The sequence below is a fragment of the Paramormyrops kingsleyae genome, chromosome 15 (genome assembly GCF_048594095.1).
Source record: "Paramormyrops kingsleyae isolate MSU_618 chromosome 15, PKINGS_0.4, whole genome shotgun sequence".
NCBI classification, from domain to species: Eukaryota; Metazoa; Chordata; class Actinopteri; order Osteoglossiformes; family Mormyridae; genus Paramormyrops; species Paramormyrops kingsleyae.
In genome coordinates this window covers 21,309,403-21,331,378 of record NC_132811.1, presented here as the reverse complement: position 1 = coordinate 21,331,378, position 21,976 = coordinate 21,309,403, and the positions used below count along the sequence as shown (strand labels likewise).

At 45.3% G+C, this 21,976-nt stretch overlaps 1 protein-coding gene across 11 annotated transcripts in view; it reads left to right on the top strand.

Moving 5' to 3' along the window:
* Nucleotides 1-2,900: 2,900 nt before the first annotated feature.
* LOC111834947 (uncharacterized) overlaps nucleotides 2,901-21,976 on the top strand; it is a 38,766-nt gene continuing 19,690 nt past the window's right edge. For 2 of the 11 annotated variants that reach the window (XM_072699951.1, XM_072699961.1), the window contains exons 1-3: nucleotides 16,586-16,740; nucleotides 16,830-16,946; nucleotides 17,044-17,157. In XM_072699951.1, the coding sequence (XP_072556052.1) occupies nucleotides 16,654-16,740; nucleotides 16,830-16,946; nucleotides 17,044-17,157 (318 nt within the window). In that variant the 5' untranslated portion in view covers nucleotides 16,586-16,653. Of the gene's footprint in view, nucleotides 4,253-5,205; nucleotides 5,538-16,585; nucleotides 16,741-16,829; nucleotides 16,947-17,043; nucleotides 17,158-21,976 lie in introns of those variants that run through there. The other 9 variants (XR_011982768.1, XM_072699957.1, XM_072699959.1 and 6 more) reach the window with 9 other exon arrangements.

The following is a 21,976-nucleotide window of genomic DNA, read 5'->3' as shown; positions in this document are numbered from 1 at the left end:
GGGGTATTTCTACAAACTTGCTTTGTCTTCACACAGCCTCCTAACATGGACAAATACCGGCACTTACTGGCAGAACATAAGCCTGGACAATGGAAGCATCAATGTCCTCGCCGCCAACTGCCTCCGCTAAAGGTGCACAGGGACATGCCAAAGGTAAAGTCTTATATGAAAAGAGTAACCAAATTGTTTTTACACCTGTGTATAAAATGGGCTACTTCTACAAACTTAACTTGCCTTGTTTTTAAACAGCCTGGCAAGACGGAAAAAACGGCTACCCCATTGCATGCGAACCGTAAGAGGCCAGGGCCGCCGTGTCTCACAGCAGGACCTCCTCTCAAGCGAGCATGGCTAGATGGGCTGAAGCCGGCTAAGGGGCCGTTCACATATCGCGCCTAAAAACGCGAGGAAAACGCTAGGCGCGTCGCTTTCTCCTTCTTTCCAAAAGCGCCCGGGCGCTTGCGCTCCGGAAGTGTCTGTCGTTGCTAAGCAACCATCCTCCGCGCTCTCCATTAATTTCAAAAATGGATTTCCACCAACGAAAAACCCTTGCTGTGACTCTGCTACAAGATTTATTTACGCAGAAAAGAAAAAAACGCCGTAGTGTTTGGGTGCACCCCATTCTTCAAAAACGTAAAAAGCACGGGGAATTTTACCAGCTGATCCAGGAGCTCCGCCTGGACAATGGGAGGTTCAAAGCCTATTTCAGACTTGACAAGGACCAGTTGGATTATATTTTAGGAAAAGTTGGCCCTAGCATCAGCAAACAGAGCTTCTGCCGTGAAACCATCTCTCCTGCATAACGGCTCTGCATTTGTCTGAGGTAATTACCGGCATAACCGAAATGACCAAAACACAAAATTAAAAAAATATAACTGAAATAATTCTATATAAAATCTATACAAACAATAACAAATTCTATATAAATCAATTCTATAAAAACAATGATGGATTTAACAAGGAATTAGTTATACGCATTAAAATATTTTTAACTAGTACAGCAATTGTGTGTGTGTGTGTATATATATTTATATATATGACAAATCATAGAGTTCAGGAAATCCCTGTACCACAATAATGAGCTGCTCCTCCATGTTTCTGCTGAGGCGTCAGTGTAACAGAAAAGGCGAGGAAACTAATTGGTTGAAAAGTTGAGATGTTTCCAACTGGTCGCGGCGCGGACGCGCCTGAAAAAACCGGGCGCGTCGCTTCCGTTATGAGCGCGGCTGCCGCGCGTCTACATTTGAAATAACGGACTTTAGCGCGCAAAAGACGCGATATGTGAACGGCCCCTAAGGAAAATTAAACCCGGGACTGTAAATGTATTTTAATAAACGAGTATTTATTATTTTAAAATTAGCGTCCTGGTAATGTTTCAGACCGAGGTGAAATCAGTTTTAGGTTGGGTATTCAGATCCACACTCTCCAGACATAGCGGTGGTGTTTCACTCACGCTAGCCGGCATAAGGCGGTCGAAAGACGGCCCAGGGGTGCGTTTCCCAAAACCATCGTCGCTGACTTGCATGGTTCGAACTATGTAAGTACGAAACCATAGTTCGAACAACAGAGGTAACGATACTGAGGACTTACATAGTACGATGCATCGTTAAACAATGTAGGTGTTTCCCAAAACCATAGTTTGAACGAACGTTCGCAAACACTCACGAGCCAGCCTCTGCAAATGCAGTTGAAATAATTTACAAGAAAAAGATTAACACAAACTATGGCGTTAAATTAGTGCCAAAACTCGCGCGCATAAAAACCACGCGCGCGTATGCGCTCGCGAGCAGAAAACCATCCTCTCTACGCGCTCGCGTTTGCACAGCACTCGCTCGCTCGCTCGATCGGCGTTACATTAGTGCCAAAAGTCGAACCACGCGCGCGCGTGCGCTTGCGAGCTGAAGATCCATCCTCTCTACGCGCTCGCGTTCGCTGGACCCCATCTACGCGCTCGCGTCTGCACAGCACTCGCTGGCTTGACAGGATGAATTTTGACACTTTGGAGGCGGGAACAGTGCCTAATATCTCCGCTCCTTTGATTGGTTTTTTAAAATATTGACTACGATTGGCTATTTGCTTTGGTAGAAGATGAAGATAACGTGTCACTGACCGCGGTTAAGTTAGCCTCATATTCGATATCGATTCGATTAATAACTTTTAACGGAAGGTGGGGCGTTTTTAATGACAGAATCGTGATGTCCAGTACATAGACAACGATGCACACCGATTATTTTTGTGCTTCAAACCATTTCGTGACTTGTGCAAAATCGTGTTAATAGCTAATATTATATGTTCTTTCAGCTGTAATGGCATGGTGGTTTAGCATTTTGGGCTTAATGATCGAATGTATCCGTATAATGTGCAATGGGACAATACATGAATGGGTTAGTAACTTTAAAACTAGACAAGACAGGCACATCTAGTGGAGTGTGCTTTGATCAGTGGACTACAGGGAACAATGCACACCCCTTGGATTTTCAGAATAACTTTCTCTCTAACAGTTATTAACACATTGTATGCATATTACATGCCATTGCTCCATTTCATACATATTGACAGTTAATTGATAACACAAATTAATCCATAAATTAGTTGTAAAGTGTGATTTAGGCAGTGCACCATGGGACAAAGCAAATGTACCGCAGTTGAATTGTTTGATTACGTGTTTCGTCACATTAAAGTGATCTTGAAAATCCAAGGGGTGTGCATTATCCCCCAGAGTCCACTGATGAAAGCACACTCCATAGGACATGGCTGTCCCATTTTGTTTTAGAGCTATTAACCCCTTAGTTGTTGCTCCATTGCACTTTAAGTGGATGCAATATAATAATTAGTAATTATTACAGACAAAAATAATATGAAAATCCATATGAGGCTAACTTAACCGCGGTCAGTGACAAGTTATCTTCTTCTTCTACCAAAGCAAATAGCCAATCTTAGTCAATATTTTAAAAAACCAATCAAAGGAGCGGAGATATTAGCCACTGATCCCGCCTCCAAAGGGTCAAAATTCATCCTGTCGAGCGAGCGAGTGCTGTGCAGACGCGAGCGCATAGATAGGGTTTAGCGAACGCGAGCGCGTAGAGAGGATGGGTCTTCAGCTCGCGAGCGCACACGCGCGCGTGGTTCGACTTTTGGCACTAATGTAACGCCGATCGAGCGAGCGAGCGAGTGCTGTGCAAACGCGAGCGCGTAGAGAGGATGGTTTTCTGCTCGCGAGCGCATACGCGCGCGTGGTTTTTATGCGCGCGAGTTTTGGCACTAATTTAACGCCATAGGTTTCAGACCGAACGCGGCATGCGCTGCGCTTTGCTCCGAAACCTATTATTCTCTATGGCTTGCGCGGCGCAAGAGCGATTTTGCGCGGCACAGCGCAAGCGCGGTGCTGCGCGCCACTCGGCGGCCTTGTGCGCGCACCGCGGTCAAAGTTGAAATTTGTTGAACTTTGACCGCAGCGCGCCGTGACGCATTTTCGCGCGATCAATAGAATCAAAGCATCGAAGCGGGCAAAAAAAAAAAAAAAGCATCGAAGCGGGCTAGCGTTCGGTCTGCCCCTTCGAAACACACACTCACACAAAGCGGGTATGGAGGAAATGATCCTTTGCAGGTTGGGATGTCTTAAAGCATATTTTATCTTTAAACGACATATTTTCTCCACTTTAATAGATGACGAATGTAAAAAGACCTGGAAAAACCTCAGGGACAGGTATATTAAGGTGGAAGAAAGTCAGAGAAAAGAAGAGTGGTGCAGGTGTAACAGGTGAGGTCGAGTAGTTTGGATTTCACCAAAACATTTACATTTTTTTATTTTCACTGTTCTTTCTCTTGGTTAATTACGTGTTGTAACTTTGTCCTACCTGTATGTCTTGAGTCTGCATGTGGGAGTGCCCCGAGTGGTGACGTAGGTTCGCGCGCAAAAAATGCTCCAGCCAGAGCTTTTCTTACATGGCTGGAGGTAAGATCGTTTGTTGCGCGCTGCTGGTAAAAGTTTCTCTTATAAGTTTGTAAATAATATTTGGGTACAATCAAGCTGGGAAATTGTTGGGGATAATATTTAACTTGGTTTAATTGATCTTTTGGGATTTGGGGTTTTATTTTGTGGGAAGTATGCTAATATTTTAGCCGCTAGCATGCTGGTTTAGCTTGCAGGTGAGGACAGAGCCACCACTCGAGATGCACTCTTGTGTTCTTATTAGGGGAGCTGGGAGTGCGAGGTAGCCAGAACGCACAGCTCATGAATGTCATACATTTACAGGTAGGGAGGAAATTTCTTTGTATTTGAATTGGAGCCAGATTATGTGTGTAAATTTGATAACTTAATACACATATATTTTTTACTTTTTCTTTTCTCGTCAGAGTTCTGAAATGTTTAGAAGATGTTTTTCTGTTTTTTTGTTTATTCCGGAGTTTTGTGTTAATTTAGCTTTGTGGTATAATTGAGCCAGAGCTTTTCTTACATGGCTGGAGGTAAGATCGTTTGTGGCGCGCTGCTGGGGAGCTGGGAGTGCGAGGTAGCCAGAACGCACAGCTCATGAATGTCATACATTTACAGTAAAAGTCTTCAGACCAAGCACGGTGTCCGGTCATCTTTGCGCGCCAGAACACAACGCAGGAAGAATTTCGGGCGAGACGGACTACCACGGGTTACAGAGGCAGAGCAGAAAATAATTTGGAAGTACTTAACAATCATGAGCTTCCTGGAGCCTTATGTCAGGGAGAGGGCCACCTCCTAAAACATGTCCCCATCCTCACAGAATAGACCCTCCAGTCCCCAGGCTACCTCAGCTCCTTTACCAGCCTGAATTCCCCAAGCTGCTCTCTGGATATGAGGGTCTCATGCACCCACAGCCTATTCTTTCTTGGTGCTAACAGAGCTAGTGCTTTTCTTTTATACATTGTCGTGACTGACCGCGGGACGGGACAACAACAAAACAGGAGAGTTTAGAAAACCACGCCTACTTCCTGCGCTGAGCCCCGCGGCAAGCGCGGCGTGTTAAGCGCACTCGCTGTTTTTTCGGAGGAAGCGCAAACCCCGCGGCGAGCGCAGCACATGCCGCGTTCGGTCTGAAACCCGCTTAAGCCTCCGATCCATAAGAAACCAACTTTCATTAGAGAAGCCGGGATCGGCTCAGACGACCGAATTGTTTTAACACCACAATCTGTGCATAGAATGGGCTATTTCTACAAACTTGCTGTGTCTTCACACAGCCTCCTAACATGGAAAAATACCTGCACTTGCTGCCAAAACATGAGCCTGGAACATGTAATAATGAATGTCCTCGCCGCCAACGGCCTCGGCTAAGGGTGCGCAGGGACATGCCAAAGGTAAAGTCTTATATGAAAAGAGTAACCAAATTGTTCTTACACCTGCATCTGTGCATAAAATGGGCTACTTCTACAAACTTGCCTTGCCTTTAAACAGCCTAAAATGACTGAAAAAGGTGGAGGTTCACTCCCCCAGCCAGTGACTTCGGAGGCATCGAGACGTATGTCCTCGCCGCCAACGGCCTCGGCTAAGGGTGCGCAGGGACATGCCAAAGGTAAAGTCTTATATGAAAAGAGTAACCGAATTGTTTTAACACCACAATCTGTGCATAGAATGGGCTATTTCTACAAACTTGCTTTGTCTTCACACAGCCTCCTAACATGGACAAATACTGGCACTTACTGGCAGAACATAAGCCTGGACCTTGCAAGCATGAATGTCCTCGCCGCCAACTGCCTCCGCTAAAGGTGCGCAGGGACATGCCAAAGGTAAAGTCTTATGTGAAAAGAGTAACCAAATTGTTTTTACACCTGTGTATAAAATGGGCTACTTCTACAAACTTAACTTGCCTTGTTTTTAAACAGCCTGGCAAGACGGAAAAACCGGCAACCCCAGGACCTCCTCTGAAGCGAGCATGGCTCGATGGGCTGAATTAAAATTTTAATTTAAATTAAATGTGTTTTAATAAACAAGTTTATTATTAAAAAATCAGCGTCCTGGTAATGTTTCAGACCGAGGTGAAACCAGTTTTAGGTTGGGTATTCAGATCCACACTCTCCAGACGTAGCGGTGGTGTTTCACTCACGCTAGCCGGCATAAGGCGGTCGAAAGTCGGCCCAGGCGTGCGTTTCCCAAAACCATCGTCGCTGACTTGCATGGAACAACAGAGGTAACGATACTGCGGACTTACATAGTACGATGCATCGTTAAACGATGCAGGTGTTTCCTAAAACCATAGTTTGCACGAACGTTCGCAAACACTGTCGTTAAGTTGCGTTGTTCGAACTACAGCTCACGAGCTGTAGTTAGCAGTGTTGGGCAGTAACGCGTGACTAAGTTACTGATTCTTTTTTTTTTAGTAACGTAGTAATTTAACTAGGGTGACCAGATAATCCATGTCAGGGAGGACACTCTGAGCTAGGACAGGAATTGTAAATTACCATTTCAATTAAACGGACCTGGATTTGACTTGAGCACTGAGTTCTTGCTGTGTGCTGATTGGTCAGTCTCCTATAATCATGCATGTGTCACTAATGCTAATATGAAACAGCTGGGTGAGTCTTTCAGTTAAGGAAACAAACTAGTCAAAGAACAAGAGCTGAACTATTTAGCTGAGCACAGGAGCCTTTTAATTTGAAAGTAGTTTGTAAAAAGTACTCAAGTAGCTCAAAGTGTCCTCTCTGACATGGATTATCTGGTCACCCTAGATTTAACGCGTTATAATTTTAAAATTGATAGTCAGATTACCATTACAATTTCAAGTAACTTTACATTACCGCTGCGTTACCAACAAAATCAAGTGCTTTATATTGTAATCAATATTTTAAAAAATAATAATTCACAGTAACCTGTCAGCAGCAGGCAGATGTCTGTCTGACAGTCGCACGCGTGACGTCATCTACGGGAGGCCTACACGCATACGACACCGGCTCAAACAAAAACAAAGTGAGCGTGGAGATTGAGAAGTACGCGTTCACTAGCTGGAAATATAGCCATTACTTTGAATTCATCTCGGTTAAAGGCAAGAACATTATTGTGGGTTGCACGTTATGCTGGGGTAAGAAATCATTGTCAACATCAAAAAATTCAACATCAAATTTATTGAAACGCCTGAAAGGGCAGCACTGCGCAGTGAAATTAGTGGAGAAAATACCGAGCGCAGCGACTGATGAGCCCAATGCCAGTACATACCCCGCTCCTGCCAAGCAACACAGGTTAGATTTCTCCCGTCAAACACCAACTATAAGTGGAAAAGACCTAAACAGACTTGTCGCTGGGTATATTGTGGACGAAATGCTACCTATTTCCACTGTGAATTCTCCTTCCTTTCGTCGCATAATTTAGAAATTACCTGTCCTAAAATGGACTACGCAAAATAACTTAGACCATAACTGGCTGGATATTGAGCAAACTTTCTGTAATGATATTCGAGTCCAGGACCTGCCATATATCAGTCATATACTTAAACGACATTGCTGATTTAAGAGCATCAACATCAGCACATTATTATGTGGGAATTTCTTAGAATGAACCAAACTTCACTGGTCCCATGCAAACTGACACCCATCTGGAACAACCCTGACATCCTGTTAAATAAAAAAGTGATAAACTTCCTGGCTTGGCATAATAAAGGAATCAAGCGCCTGGAACATATAATCCAAGACAATTGCATGATATCATTTGACAAAATTACAGAAACTTATAACATTGAGAAAAACAAATACTTACAATATCTTCAACTTAAATCAATAATACATAATAGATGGTTCCGTAAGCAATTAGATCTGGAGCTTTCACCTAAAATAGCAAACTTCTTAATAACTCCGACTAAAAAACTACTGTCTAGGATTTACGTGCATCTAGCAGAATCTGATACAACGCTCTCACCCCCTACCCACAAATGGGAAAGGGATTTACTCATCAATTCAGACACTAACTTCTGGAGGCAAATTTGCTTGAATACCTTTCGAATGAATCAGAACTCCAACCTGCAGCTATTACAGTACAAAATTTTACACAGAACACACTACACAGGGCAGAGGATGTTCCAGATGGGTATCAGAGATACTGACATATGCCTAACTTGTAAGAAGGATGCACCAGATAATTACCTGCATGCTTTCTGGTATTGTACACCGGTCAACGAATTCTGGCAAAGGATTTGTGAAGACTTATCGACATACCTAGGGCATCCCATCCCACCCTCCCCCTCACTCTGCCTGCTTGGGGACCTCACTAACACTAATATGGACACGAATAAATCTTGCATGCTTCTCACAGTACTAACCATTGCCAAGAAAACAATCCTCCTGAACTGGAAGTCAAAAGAGAATTTAAACATAAATCTGTTCAAAAACCTACTCTTGGATTATGTTTCCATGGAGAGGATGTCTGCCTGTAAGAAAAATCATTTGATCGATTTTGAAGACAGTTGGACTCCAATAATTAAATTTTTAATGTAATGTCGTCAGGGGTGGTGGGGCCTTGCCGTCACCGTCCCGGGTTGGGGGCTGGGTTGTTGGGGTCCTCTGGTGTTTCTCTTGGCTGAGGGCGCGTGGTCAGTGTCTCTGGGTGGCCGCTGGCCTGGCCTGTTGGGGGCGGTGCGGGGGATGGGGGGTTCTGCCCCCCCGGGGTGGGTGGCGCGCTGGGGGGGGATAGTGGGGTGGGGCCTCTGGGTTCCGCCTGGGCCGCTGCGCTGGGGTGCGTGGGTTTGGGGGCGTGGGCTCTATCTGCTGGGGCCGCTGCTCCAGCTCCCGGGCCGGTGATCGCCCGCATGCTGGGGGGCCTGGTCTGCCCGGGCCCGTTGCCTGGTGGGGGCGGGTCGTTGTGTGCCGTTGGCGATTCCGGCGCGAGGCCCTCGGGCGCTGTGGGGTGCTTCGGGGGGGGCGGTGGGTTGGAGCCTCTGCCTCGCCTGGGGGGGGGCCTGGGGTGGCTGGGGTCACCCCACCTGGCTGGACCGGCTCCCCGTTTGCCGGGGGGTCTGGGGTTGTCCCGTCCTTGGCTGCTAGCTGGGGTCTCATCGGGCGTGGTGGGTCTCTTCTCCCGGTCTGCGCCTGGGGGAGGGGGGGGTTCCCTGCTGCCGGGCTGCCTGTGCCGCCCCTGAACACCTCGGTTGGCCGTCCCTGCCGGCTGTGCGGGGTCGGGGATGGGGCCCACTGCTGGCACGCCCTTATTGCTCCCCTGGGCCCAACACCACATTTCACACAACACTAGGGCCTTGAGGGGCAGTGTGGAGGTGCGCCGAGACACTGCCCCTCAATTTTTACTTGCATGTCAGACACCACATGACACTAGGGCTGAGGAGGTGGGTTGAGGCTGGTGGGGCTCTGCCGTCTGCCAGCGGTGGGGTGCCCGTGCCTCAACTGCTCGCCCACTTTTTGCACCTTAGTCATATACACAGTCCATATTACATTAGGGCCTTGGGGGTGTGGGGAGGGTGATGGGGGACTCTGCCATCTGCCAGTGGTGGGGCCCTCATACCCGAACTGCACCCACTAATTTTAATGCATTGTAGACATAAACACACAACTCTCTCACACATGTACATGCACACCTCACACCAACATGGGTCGGGGAGGGGATGGGGGCCAAGGGCCCCCCCCTAACTTTCTGTCTCTGGCCCTGCGCGGGTGGGGTGGCCCGCCGGGTGGAAGATCCATCATGGGGGGGTTCGGGCGGCCCTGGCGGGTGTGGGCGGCCTCCTCTCTTGGGCCGCGGGCCGGGTTGTGCTTGGCTCTGCTGCACCGTGGTGGGGCCCTGGCGGGCAGTCTGGGGGATCTTGGGATGCTCTGGGCCCTGCTAGGCGGATTGGGGGGTTCAGTTTGGGCTGGGCGGGGGGTCTGCCGCTCCCCGGTTGCCGCGGGTCCGCTCCCGGGTGGGGGGGGGCTCTTTGTATGGGCCCCCCTTGGATCATCCTGCAGTGTTGGGGAGGAGGCGTGCCAGTTCGCTGCGGTGGGCGGCGGCCCGTCCTGCCGGGGGACGGGCTGCGGCCCCTCCGGTGTGTGGGGGGCCGTCCGCCGGGGGGGGGAGGGTGGTCCCAGTTGGTGGGGCCCTTCGGCTCTGGACCCGCCTGCCTCGGTTGGGGGGTTGCGGGTGGGGCTGGGGGGCTCGCTGCCCGTCCTCCCTCTGCGGGCCTCCCTGTACTACGAGGGTTGGCTCCCCCTTAGTCCCTCGCGGGCTCCCTCTCGGGTTGGGTGGGTGGTTGTCTCGGGGATGCGTGGCTGTGGGCCCTTGTGCCGGGGGGACGGCAGGGTGGCCTCGGTTGACTGGTTGAGGTTGAATTACCTCTCCTACACAACGTTTGCCTGCTTACCACGCAGAAAAACGTTTGCTGCCTACCTGGATAGAGAATATGCAACGATGGAAACTAATTTAAAGACTTCATTGGAAAAGGTAGAGTTCGTTTCCACAACTACTGACATATGGACAGTGAACAATAAAAGCTATATGGGTGTAACACTGCACTGGATCAACAAAGACACTTTGAAGCGTAGCAAAGCTTCTTTAGCATGTAAGAGACTGAGAGGCAAACACACATTTGATGTAATTGCTTCAGAACTAGAACAAATTCACTCATCATATGGACTGCTAAACAAAGTTGTTGCAACAGTGACAGACAATGCATCTAATTTCATCAAGGCATTCAAGACCTATCAGACTGTCACTTCTGAATCTGATGAGGAAGACGATGAGCAAGAAGATGTCTCTTTTACAGATGTCACAGAAGCCCTCTGCACTGAAAATAATGATGGTCAGCTGACTCTTCCCCCTCACTACAGGTGTGCATCACATACAATTAACCTAATTTCCACAGGTGATATTGAGAAATATGTAACTTCCAATGCAAACATTAAAGCTGTATATAGGATTAGCATTGCAGAATGCACAGCTCTTTGGACAAAGGCAAGCCGATCAACATATGCAGCAGAAGAAGTGCAGGAAGTCAGCCAGAGAAAGCTTCTGGTACCATCATGCACAAGGTGGAATTCCTTTTATGAGGCTATTTCTAGAATCACAGAAATTCCCTTGAATGAGCTGAATAGCTTGTGCACCAAGCTTGGAGTGAAGTGCTTCAATGACAAGGAATACCAGTTCTTGCATGAGTACTGCATCGTAATGAAGCCCCTTACAGCTGCGCTGGACATTTTACAAGGGGATGACTGTCCTTATGGGGCTTTGTTACCCACGCTCAATGTCCTGATGGCAAAGACCCTTTCTTTGAAAGAGAGCCTCTCCAGAATGACAGCTGACCTTCCAGATGTCATTGTCAGGGTATGTTCCTATACCTACTGCAGTATATTGTAAGGAAGTCAGTAAAAGTAAAAAAAATAAAATAAAAAATAAACTATTTAACACAGTGTCACAGCAAACAAAGATTAAATCAAAATACTAGTTTGAGTAAATCACAACAATGCTTATTATACTGTATCTTCATAGCTTATGTACATATCATCCCAGAAAAGGCAGATTGTTGGACTACAGTAAATAGCCTACACTGTAGCCTAAATAGTAAAATAACAAAATTAACATGTCTAATTATACAGTTAAAATATAAGTATTCAATACAATTTTTTATTATTTTTATTTGATTTTATTTTCAGGCCATCCAGACTCGTTTTGCAGATGTGCTGGGCAACAAAGATGCACTTCTTGCTGCTGTCAGTTGTCCAAAATTCAAACTACGATGGTTAAGGGATGATGGTAGGAAGCAGGAAGTGAAGGAGCTTCTGATAGCAGAGTGTGGCACAGTTGCTCCTGTAGCAGAAGGAACTGCCAGTGGGCACACAAAGTCAGCCATACCTGGTGATGGGATGGACTTTTTTGGTTTTGAAATCGAGTGTGAGGAGAGCTACTCTGCAGAAAAAGAAGTTATGGACTATTTGAGGTCAGGGGGGTATGAACCAGAGACTCTGAACCAATTCTCAAATATTAAGGATATTTCCTTGAAGTACAACACTCCTACTCCATCTAGTGCTCCCGTGGAGAGACTTTTTAGTTTGGGCAGTTTGGTCCTCACACCTAGAAGGAACAGACTGTCTGATACAAGATTTGAGAAGCTTCTGCTAATGCGATGTAACAATTGTTTCACTAGCTCAACACCATTTTTTCGCCCTGAACATTAGTTGCCAGGAAGATGCAAAGCAAATGTAGGCCTTTACTAAACCAAACAGCATTTTATGTTTTATGAAACTACTCATTGCTGTCAAAGTCAGATAAGAACATTGATGTACTTGTTTATTTTTCATTTGATAGAGAAATGTGCAACAGTGGTAAGAAATATTTTAAGTTAAAGGTCAAGAATTACATTTTATTTAATTTCATTTCATAAAAATTTTCACTGTTTTTGAGTTAAAAGGCTTAGGTTTGTAACACTTAATAATAAAGTGTGTTTGAGCTGACTTAAGAGTTTCTTTAGAGAGTGGGGAAGTAACTAGTAATTTAACTAGTAATGTAACTAATTACTTTTGAAATAAAGTAATCACATTAGTAATTTGATTATTTTTAAAGGGATCAATCAGTAATCAGTAGTTTAATTACATTTTTAGAGTAACTTGCCCAACACTGGTAGTTAGAAGCGTAGTTCCGGGTTAAAATGTCAGCGATAGTGGAAAATGCAGTCTAATAAGGGTATAGTCACAGTGTAAGTAAGAAATGTAATAATCTTTAATACCTAATATATAAGGAATAATTTAGCTCTACAATCACATATAATGTGAAGTTGTCTGAAAATGTAGTTTGAAACGTAATTGTTGTGTAGGTCTCTGGTCATAAGTACGATAACTGTCTGTAGTGAGCAATAGGGACACCTAATAGACAACACCGTGCTTAGAGTAGAACGTAGAGGACCGATCGACTGAAGAGTTCGCACAACTGGGTTTGAGCAACTGATCGAACGGTTATCCCAAAAAAACCTGCAAACACACCGGCCCTTTCTGAATATGCAGTCAGTGTGTATTGCTTGGTAAAGGATGTTGTGTACCCTGTGGTCATTGTGCCATATGGTACACTTCGCCATATATAGTAAAAAAATAAATAAAAGAGAAATAATAAAAACATTAATAAAATAAAAAGAAAATAATAAAAGCCAATAATAATAATAATAATAAATCATTATCCCTTGTATGTGTACGTGTGTATTTGTAACCCTATGGGTGTTGTGAAGTTTCTTCATTACACACATAACTTAAGAGGGACAACGGTCACCTTAGAAAAGTGTACAGCATTTTGATGAAGTATACTCCTTATTCACTGACAGCTGTCATTGCCATAATGGAAGAGTAGAATGACACTACAGCGGTCAGATACGAATCCATGCCTTTTTATTGGGGAAATGACATCTGTGATGTTTGGACATTACACACACCTGTCTATTCCAGTCAGCCACAAACATTCTGTAATCGACAACGTCGGACCAGGAATTTGTAAGGGTTCGTAGTGTGACTGAAACACAATGAACTGCAGTCAACGTAATTACAGATGGAGCGACATTCACAAAATGCAGTGTCATAGCTAAAAGTTCTTCTGTTTATCACTCAAAGAAGCGTTGCATTATTTTGGCGCGATTACTAGTTTTCATATTATTGGTGTTATGTGACTGACACAATAAATTGATCACACACACACACATACATATACACTCACCTAAAGGATTATTAGGAACACCATACTAATACGGTGTTTGACACCTTTCACCTTCAGAACTGCCTTAATTCAGGGTATATACAGAAATCCAGAGGTTAAATTTAACACTTTTTAATACCTTTTTTAATACTTTCTCAATATTTTTTACAACCCGCACGGCATTGAGTTGCAACCGTTTTTAAACAAGTTTCAAACTGATTTAAAGATTTATAATGTTACACAATTTTGGCCTTTACAACAGAATTTAAATAGGGAATATGGGTCAACAGAATAAATTTAGTGACTGTGATTTTGAAAACATCTTGCATTTAACTTCTTCAGTCACAAGTCCATATCTTTATCCACTAGGCTCTCCATGCATTCCTGATTTATGAGTTGTGCATCGCATATGCGACCAGAGAGCGCTAACCCCCATCCAGGTGATATTTATGTTTTTTTTTGCAAACCGATCAGTAACCCTCTCGATATTTTCCTGCTACCGGCCTTAGCCAGTCCTTAAACGCCGGGTCCTCTAACCACTTGTGTGCAAATTTGCACTTACCCATGATGACTATGACTTAGCTTTTCTGAGTGTAAGCAGCCAACATGTACTTCAGCGCGCAAACTGTTTAAGACGTCGCTCGACCACCAAATATGACGTCAGCATCACAGAGATCATCTATGAATGAAGGAATGAGCCTAATCCACATTTAAAATAATTTGCGAGAAATTTAGCAGATAAACCGTAAAACACAAATGGACAATTTGTAGTTTAAAAAAAATCTAAAATTTTATACCTCGTAAATTTGCGTGTAATACCTTTTAATACTTTTTAATGGCTTTAATTTTTGCTTATGCGATTCACTACCTTTTAATACTTTTTAAAACCCCGCGGACACCCTGTAATTCTACGTGGCATTGATTCAACAAGGTGCTGAAAGCATTCTTTAGAAATGTTGGCCCATATTGATAGGATAGCATCTTGCAGTTGATGGAGATTTGTGGGAAGCTCCCGTTCCACCACATCCCAAAGATGCTCTATTGGGTTGAGATCTGGTGACTGTGGGGGCCATTTTAGTACAGTGAACTCATTGTCATGTTCAAGAAACCAATTTGAAATGATTCGAGCTTTGCGACATGGTGCATTATCCTGCTGGAAGTAGCCATCAGAGGATGGGTACATGGTGGTCATAAAGGGATGGACATGGTCAGAAGCAATGCTCAGGTAGGCCGTGGCATTTAAACGATGCCCAATTGGCACTGAGGGGCCTAAAGTGTGCCAAGAAAACATCCCCCACACCATTACACCACCACCACCAGCCTGCACAGTGGGAACAAGGCATGATGGATCCATGTTCTCATTCTGTTTACGCCAAATTCTGACTCTACCATTTGAATGTCTCAACAGAAATCGAGACGCATCAGACCAGGCAACATTTTTCCAGTCTTCAACTGTGAAATTGTGAAATACTCAGACCGGCCCGTCTGGCACCAACAACCATGCCATGCTCAAAATTGCTTAAATCACCTTTCTTTCCCATTCTGACATTCAGTTTGGAGTTCAGGAGATTGTCTTGACCAGGACCACACCCCTAAATGCATTGAAGCAACTGCCATGTGATTGATTGATTAGATAATTGCATTAATGAGAAATTGAACAGGTGTTCCTAATAATCCTTTAGGTGAGTGTATATATATGTGTGTGTGTGTGTGATTATTATATATTTCTATGATATATATATAATATATATATTTGTACGCGACCGGCTGTGAAAGTGGTTTGTTAGTTGTTGCGCACGACTCGCCGTGAGTCTGACCAATCAGTGCTGGAACCACTGTAGTTCGAACTACGGTAGGTTCGCCGTGAGTCTGACCAATCAGCGCTGGAACCACTGTGGTACGACGGTTTTGGGAAACAGTCGTACTTCGGATGTTGGTTAATTTGAACTACCATAGTACGATGCATCGTCAATGTTAACTTCCATCGTTGTTTGGTGTGGAAGTAAAATTGGACATTAGTAGGCCCGGGAGGGGAGGCATATTGGGTCTGTTATGTTTTAGGCCTTAGGCAAGAAGAGATTGTTTTGAATACTGCGTGACCTCGCTTTGTGATAGCTGCCTGCAATTGGCTCCGCAGAAGCTCGGACCTTGGAGAAGCGCATCATGTTAATCATACTTATGTTAATCATACTAATCATATGTTAACCATGTATCTTCAGTGATTCAGGGACAATACGTCAATGTGTTAATCATTAATCAATGGAACACCCAAACATTAACAGTGATTCAATGTCATATAATTAATATCTACATACATATCTCAAGTAGAGTCTAGAAGCCGAGGCTGTCTCCAGTAAATTGCGTATAATGGGTGGACTTTACCTTGCTACCATGGTGAACCGTTTTGGAAGCCATTAAGAAAAAAATGCTGTTGTTTTATCCTGTTCATTTTGTGTTTAAATGCTAAAAAAAAACCAAAACATTTAGGTGTAATTTTTTGGGGTCGGGAACCAATTAATTGGTTTTCCATTATTTCTTATGGGGAAGATTCGATCAGAACCCAAACTTTTTAGGATTTGACCCCGAGTTCTGAAGGGATTAGGTTCAAGTTCTGAGGTACCACTTTATTTAATATTTAACCATCAGTGTTCTGGTAATCTTTCAGCGTTGTATCTGTCTTGGGTTGAAATTTTTGCATCATTATATCAAACATTTTTTTTTTTGTCTTGGCCATTACACATTACTGTACATGCATGTGTCATATAGAGCTATATATTTGAAGCATAGAATCTAGAAGATTATATTATGTAATTACTCCATATTAGGCTGCCAGCTTGTTTATATTTGAGTCTCCTTAAGATTCTATGGTTATGTCATCACTCCATATTAGGCTGCCAGCTTGTTTATATTTGAATCTCCTTAAGATTCTATGATTATGTAATCACTCCATAGTAAGCTGTATATATTTGAATCTCCTGGAGATAGAACCTCACTGTTCTTTTGAGCATCTTGGCGAGTGGACGTATAGTGCGTGTCTTAGCGTTTTAAACATGGAGAACCCCAAAATTAAAATCAAAATCAAAATCAAAATTACAATTAAAGTCAAAATAACATCAAACAACGTTGATGTGCCAAAGGTACTTCCCCCGTACTAAAAGTGGTATTGAGTTTTATATATGTTTTTTTATATCTGCTATTTCTACAAACTTGCCTTGTCTTCAAACAGCCTGAAACAACTGAAAATGACGGGGGTTCACTCCCACAGCCGGAGAGCGCGGCAGCGAGACATGCACGTCTCCGCAGCCAGCTGCCTCGGCTAAAGACATACAAGGAGATGCCAGAGGTAAAGTCCTACATGAAAAGAGTAACCGAATTGTTTTAACACCACAATCTGTGCATAGAATGGGCTATTTCTACAAACTTGCTTTGTCTTCACACAGCCTCCTAACATGGACAAATACCGGCACTTACTGCCAGAATATAAGCATGGACAATGCAAGCAATGTCCTCGCCGCCAACTGCCTCCGCTAAAGGTGCGGTGGGACATGCCAAAGGTAAAGTCTTATATGAAAAGAGTAACCAAATTGTTTTTACACCTGTGTATAAAATGGGCTACTTCTACAAACTTAACTTGCCTTGTTTTTAAACAGCCTGGCAAGACGGAAAAACCGGCAACCCCATCGCGTGCGAACCGAAAGAGGCCAGGGCCGCCCTGTCTCACAGCAGGACCTCCTCTGAAGCGAGCATGGCTCGATGGGCTGAATTAAAATTTTAATTTAAATTAAATGTGTTTTAATAAACAAGTTTATTATTAAAAAATCAGCGTCCTGGTAATGTTTCAGACCGAGGTGAAATCAGTTTTAGGTTGGGTATTCAGATCCACACTCTCCAGACGTAGCGGTGGTGTTTCACTCACGCTAGCCGGCATAAGGCGGTCGAAAGTCGGCCCAGGCGTGCGTTTCCCAAAACCATCGTCGCTGACTTGCATGGAACAACAGAGGTAACGATACTGCGGACTTACATAGTACGATGCATCGTTAAACGATGCAGGTGTTTCCTAAAACCATAGTTTGCACGAACGTTCGCAAACACTGTCGTTAAGTTGCGTTGTTCGAACTACAGCTCACGAGCTGTAGTTAGCAGTGTTGGGCAGTAACGCGTGACTAAGTTACTGATTCTTTTTTTTTTAGTAACGTAGTAATTTAACTAGGGTGACCAGATAATCCATGTCAGGGAGGACACTCTGAGCTAGGACAGGAATTGTAAATTACCATTTCAATTAAACGGACCTGGATTTGACTTGAGCACTGAGTTCTTGCTGTGTGCTGATTGGTCAGTCTCCTATAATCATGCATGTGTCACTAATGCTAATATGAAACAGCTGGATGAGTCTTTCAGTTAAGGAAACAAACTAGTCAAAGAACAAGAAGAGCTGAACTATTTAGCCGAGCACAGGAGCCTTTTAATTTGAAAGTAGTTTGTAAAAAGTACTCAAGTAGCTCAAAGTGTCCTCTCTGACATGGATTATCTGGTCACCCTAGATTTAACGCGTTATAATTTTAAAATTGATAGTCAGATTACCATTACAATTTCAAGTAACTTTACATTACCGCTGCGTTACCAACAAAATCAAGTGCTTTATATTGTAATCAATATTTTAAAAAATAATAATTCACAGTAACCTGTCAGCAGCAGGCAGGTGTCTGTCTGACAGTCGCACGCGTGACGTCATCTACGGGAGACCTACACGCATACGACACCGGCTCAAACAAAAACAAAGTGAGCGTGGAGATTGAGAAGTACGCGTTCACTAGCTGGAAATATAGCCATTACTTTGAATTCATCTCGGTTAAAGGCAAGAACATTATTGTGGGTTGCACGTTATGCTGGGGTAAGAAATCATTGTCAACATCAAAAAATTCAACATCAAATTTATTGAAACACCTGAAAGGGCAGCACTGCGCAGTGAAATTAGTGGAGAAAATACCGAGCGCAGCGACTGATGAGCCCAATGCCAGTACATACCCCGCTCCTGCCAAGCAACAAAGGTTAGATTTCTCCCGTCAAACACCAACTATAAGTGGAAAAGACCTAAACAGACTTGTCGCTGGGTATATTGTGGACGAAATGCTACCTATTTCCACTGTGGATTCTCCTTCCTTTCGTCGCATAATTTAGAAATTACCTGTCCTAAAATGGACTACGCAAAATAACAGACCATAACTGGCTGGATATTGAGCAAACTTTCTGTAATGATATTCGAGTCCAGGACCTGCCATATATCAGTCATATACTTAAACGACATTGCTGATTTAAGAGCATCAACATCAGCACGTCGTTGACAGCCTGGTGGGAATTTCTTAGAATGAACCAAACTTCACTGGTCCCATGCAAACTGACACCCATCTGGAACAACCCTGACATCCTGTTAAATAAAAAAGTGATAAACTTCCTGGCTTGGCATAATAAAGGAATCAAGCGCCTGGAACATATAATCCAAGACAATTGCATGATATCATTTGACAAAATTACAGAAACTTATAACATTGAGAAAAACAAATACTTACAATATCTTCAACTTAAATCAATAATACATAATAGATGGTTCCGTAAGCAATTAGATCTGGAGCTTTCACCTAAAATAGCAAACTTCTTAATAACTCCAACTAAAAAACTACTGTCTAGGATTTACGTGCATCTAGCAGAATCTGATACAACGCTCTCACCCCCTACCCACAAATGGGAAAGGGATTTACTCATCAATTCAGACACTAACTTCTGGAGGCAAATTTGCTTGAATACCTTTCGAATGAATCAGAACTCCAACCTGCAGCTATTACAGTACAAAATTTTACACAGAACACACTACACAGGGCAGAGGATGTTCCAGATGGGTATCAGAGATACTGACATATGCCTAACTTGTAAGAAGGATGCACCAGATAATTACCTGCATGCTTTCTGGTATTGTACACCGGTCAACGAATTCTGGCAAAGGATTTGTGAAGACTTATCGACATACCTAGGGCATCCCATCCCACCCTCCCCCTCACTCTGCCTGCTTGGGGACCTCACTAACACTAATACGGACACGAATAAATCTTGCATGCTTCTCACAGTACTAACCATTGCCAAGAAAACAATCCTCCTGAACTGGAAGTCAAAAGAGAATTTAAACATAAATCTGTTCAAAAACCTACTCTTGGATTATGTTTCCATGGAGAGGATGTCTGCCTGTAAGAAAAATCATTTGATCGATTTTGAAGACAGTTGGACTCCAATAATTAAATTTTTAATGTAATGTCGTCAGGGGTGGTGGGGCCTTGCCGTCACCGTCCCGGGTTGGGGGCTGGGTTGTTGGGGTCCTCTGGTGTTTCTCTTGGCTGAGGGCGCGTGGTCAGTGTCTCTGGGTGGCCGCTGGCCTGGCCTGTTGGGGGCGGTGCGGGGGATGGGGGGTTCTGCCCCCCCGGGGTGGGTGGCGCGCTGGGGGGGGATCGGGGGGTGGGGCCTCTGGGTTCCGCCTGGGCCGCTGCGCTGGGGTGCGTGGGTTTGGGGGCGTGGGCTCTATCTGCTGGGGCCGCTGCTCCAGCTCCCGGGCCGGTGGTCGCCCGCATGCTGGGGGGCCTGGTCTGCCCGGGCCCGTTGCCTGGTGGGGCCGGGTCGTTGTGTGCCGTTGCCGATTCCGGCGCGGGGCCCTCGGGCGCTGTGGGGTGGTTCGGGGGGGGCGGTGGGGGACTCTGCCATCTGCCAGTGGTGGGGCCCTCATACCCGAACTGCACCCACTAATTTTAATGCATTGTAGACATAAACACACAACTCTCTCACACATGTACATGCACACCTCACACCAACATGGGTCGGGGAGGGGATGGGGGCCAAGGGCCCCCCCCTAACTTTCTGTCTCTGGCCCTGCGCGGGTGGTGTGGCCCGCCGGGTGGAAGATCCATCATGGGGGGGTTTGGGCGGCCCTGGCGGGTGTGGGCAGCCTCCTCTCTTGGGCCGCGGGCCGGGTTGTGCTTGGCTCTGCTGCACCGTGGTGGGGCCCTGGCGGGCAGTCTGGGGGATCTTGGGACGCTCTGGGCCCTGCTAGGCGGATTGGGGGGTTCGGTTTGGGCTGGGCGGGGGGTCTGCCGCTCCCCGGTTGCCGCGGGTCCGCTCCCGGGTGGGGGGGGGGCTCTTTGTATGGGCCCCCCTTGGATCATCCTGCAGTGTTGGGGAGGAGGCGTGCCGGTTCGCTGCGGTGGGCGGCGGCCCGTCCTGCCGGGGGACGGGCTGGGGCCCCTCCGGTGTGTGGGGGGCCGTCCGCCGGGGGGGGGAGGGTGGTCCCGGTTGGTGGGGCCCTTCGGCCCTGGACCCGCCTGCCTCGGTTGGGGGGTTGCGGGTGGGGCTGGGGGGCTCACCGCCCGTCCTCCCTCTGCGGGCCTCCCTGTACTACGGGGGTTGGCTCCCCCTTAGTCCCTCTCGGGTTGGGTGGGTGGTTGTCTCGGGGATGCGTGGCTGTGGGCCCTTGTGCCGGGGGGACGGCAGGGTGGCCTCGGTTGACTGGTTGAGGTTGAATTACCTCTCCTACACAACGTTTGCCTGCTTACCACGCAGAAAAACGTTTGCTGCCTACCTGGATAGAGAATATGCAACGATGGAAGCTAATTTAAAGACTTCATTGGAAAAGGTAGAGTTCGTTTCCACAACTACTGACATATGGACAGTGAACAATAAAAGCTATATGGGTGTAACACTGCACTGGATCAACAAAGACACTTTGAAGCGTAGCAAAGCTTCTTTAGCATGTAAGAGACTGAGAGGCAAACACACATTTGATGTAATTGCTTCAGAACTAGAACAAATTCACTCATCATATGGACTGCTAAACAAAGTTGTTGCAACAGTGACAGACAATGCATCTAATTTCATCAAGGCATTCAAGACCTATCAGACTGTCACTTCTGAATCTGATGAGGAAGACGATGAGCAAGAAGATGTCTCTTTTACAGATGTCACAGAAGCCCTCTGCACTGAAAATAATGATGGTCAGCTGACTCTTCCCCCTCACTACAGGTGTGCATCACATACAATTAACCTAATTTCCACAGGTGATATTGAGAAATATGTAACTTCCAATGCAAACATTAAAGCTGTATATAGGATTAGCATTGCAGAATGCACAGCTCTTTGGACAAAGGCAAGCCGATCAACATATGCAGCAGAAGAAGTGCAGGAATTCAGCCAGAGAAAGCTTCTGGTACCATCATGCACAAGGTGGAATTCCTTTTATGAGGCTATTTCTAGAATCACAGAAATTCCCTTGAATGAGCTGAATAGCTTGTGCACCAAGCTTGGAGTGAAGTGCTTCAATGACAAGGAATACCAGTTCAT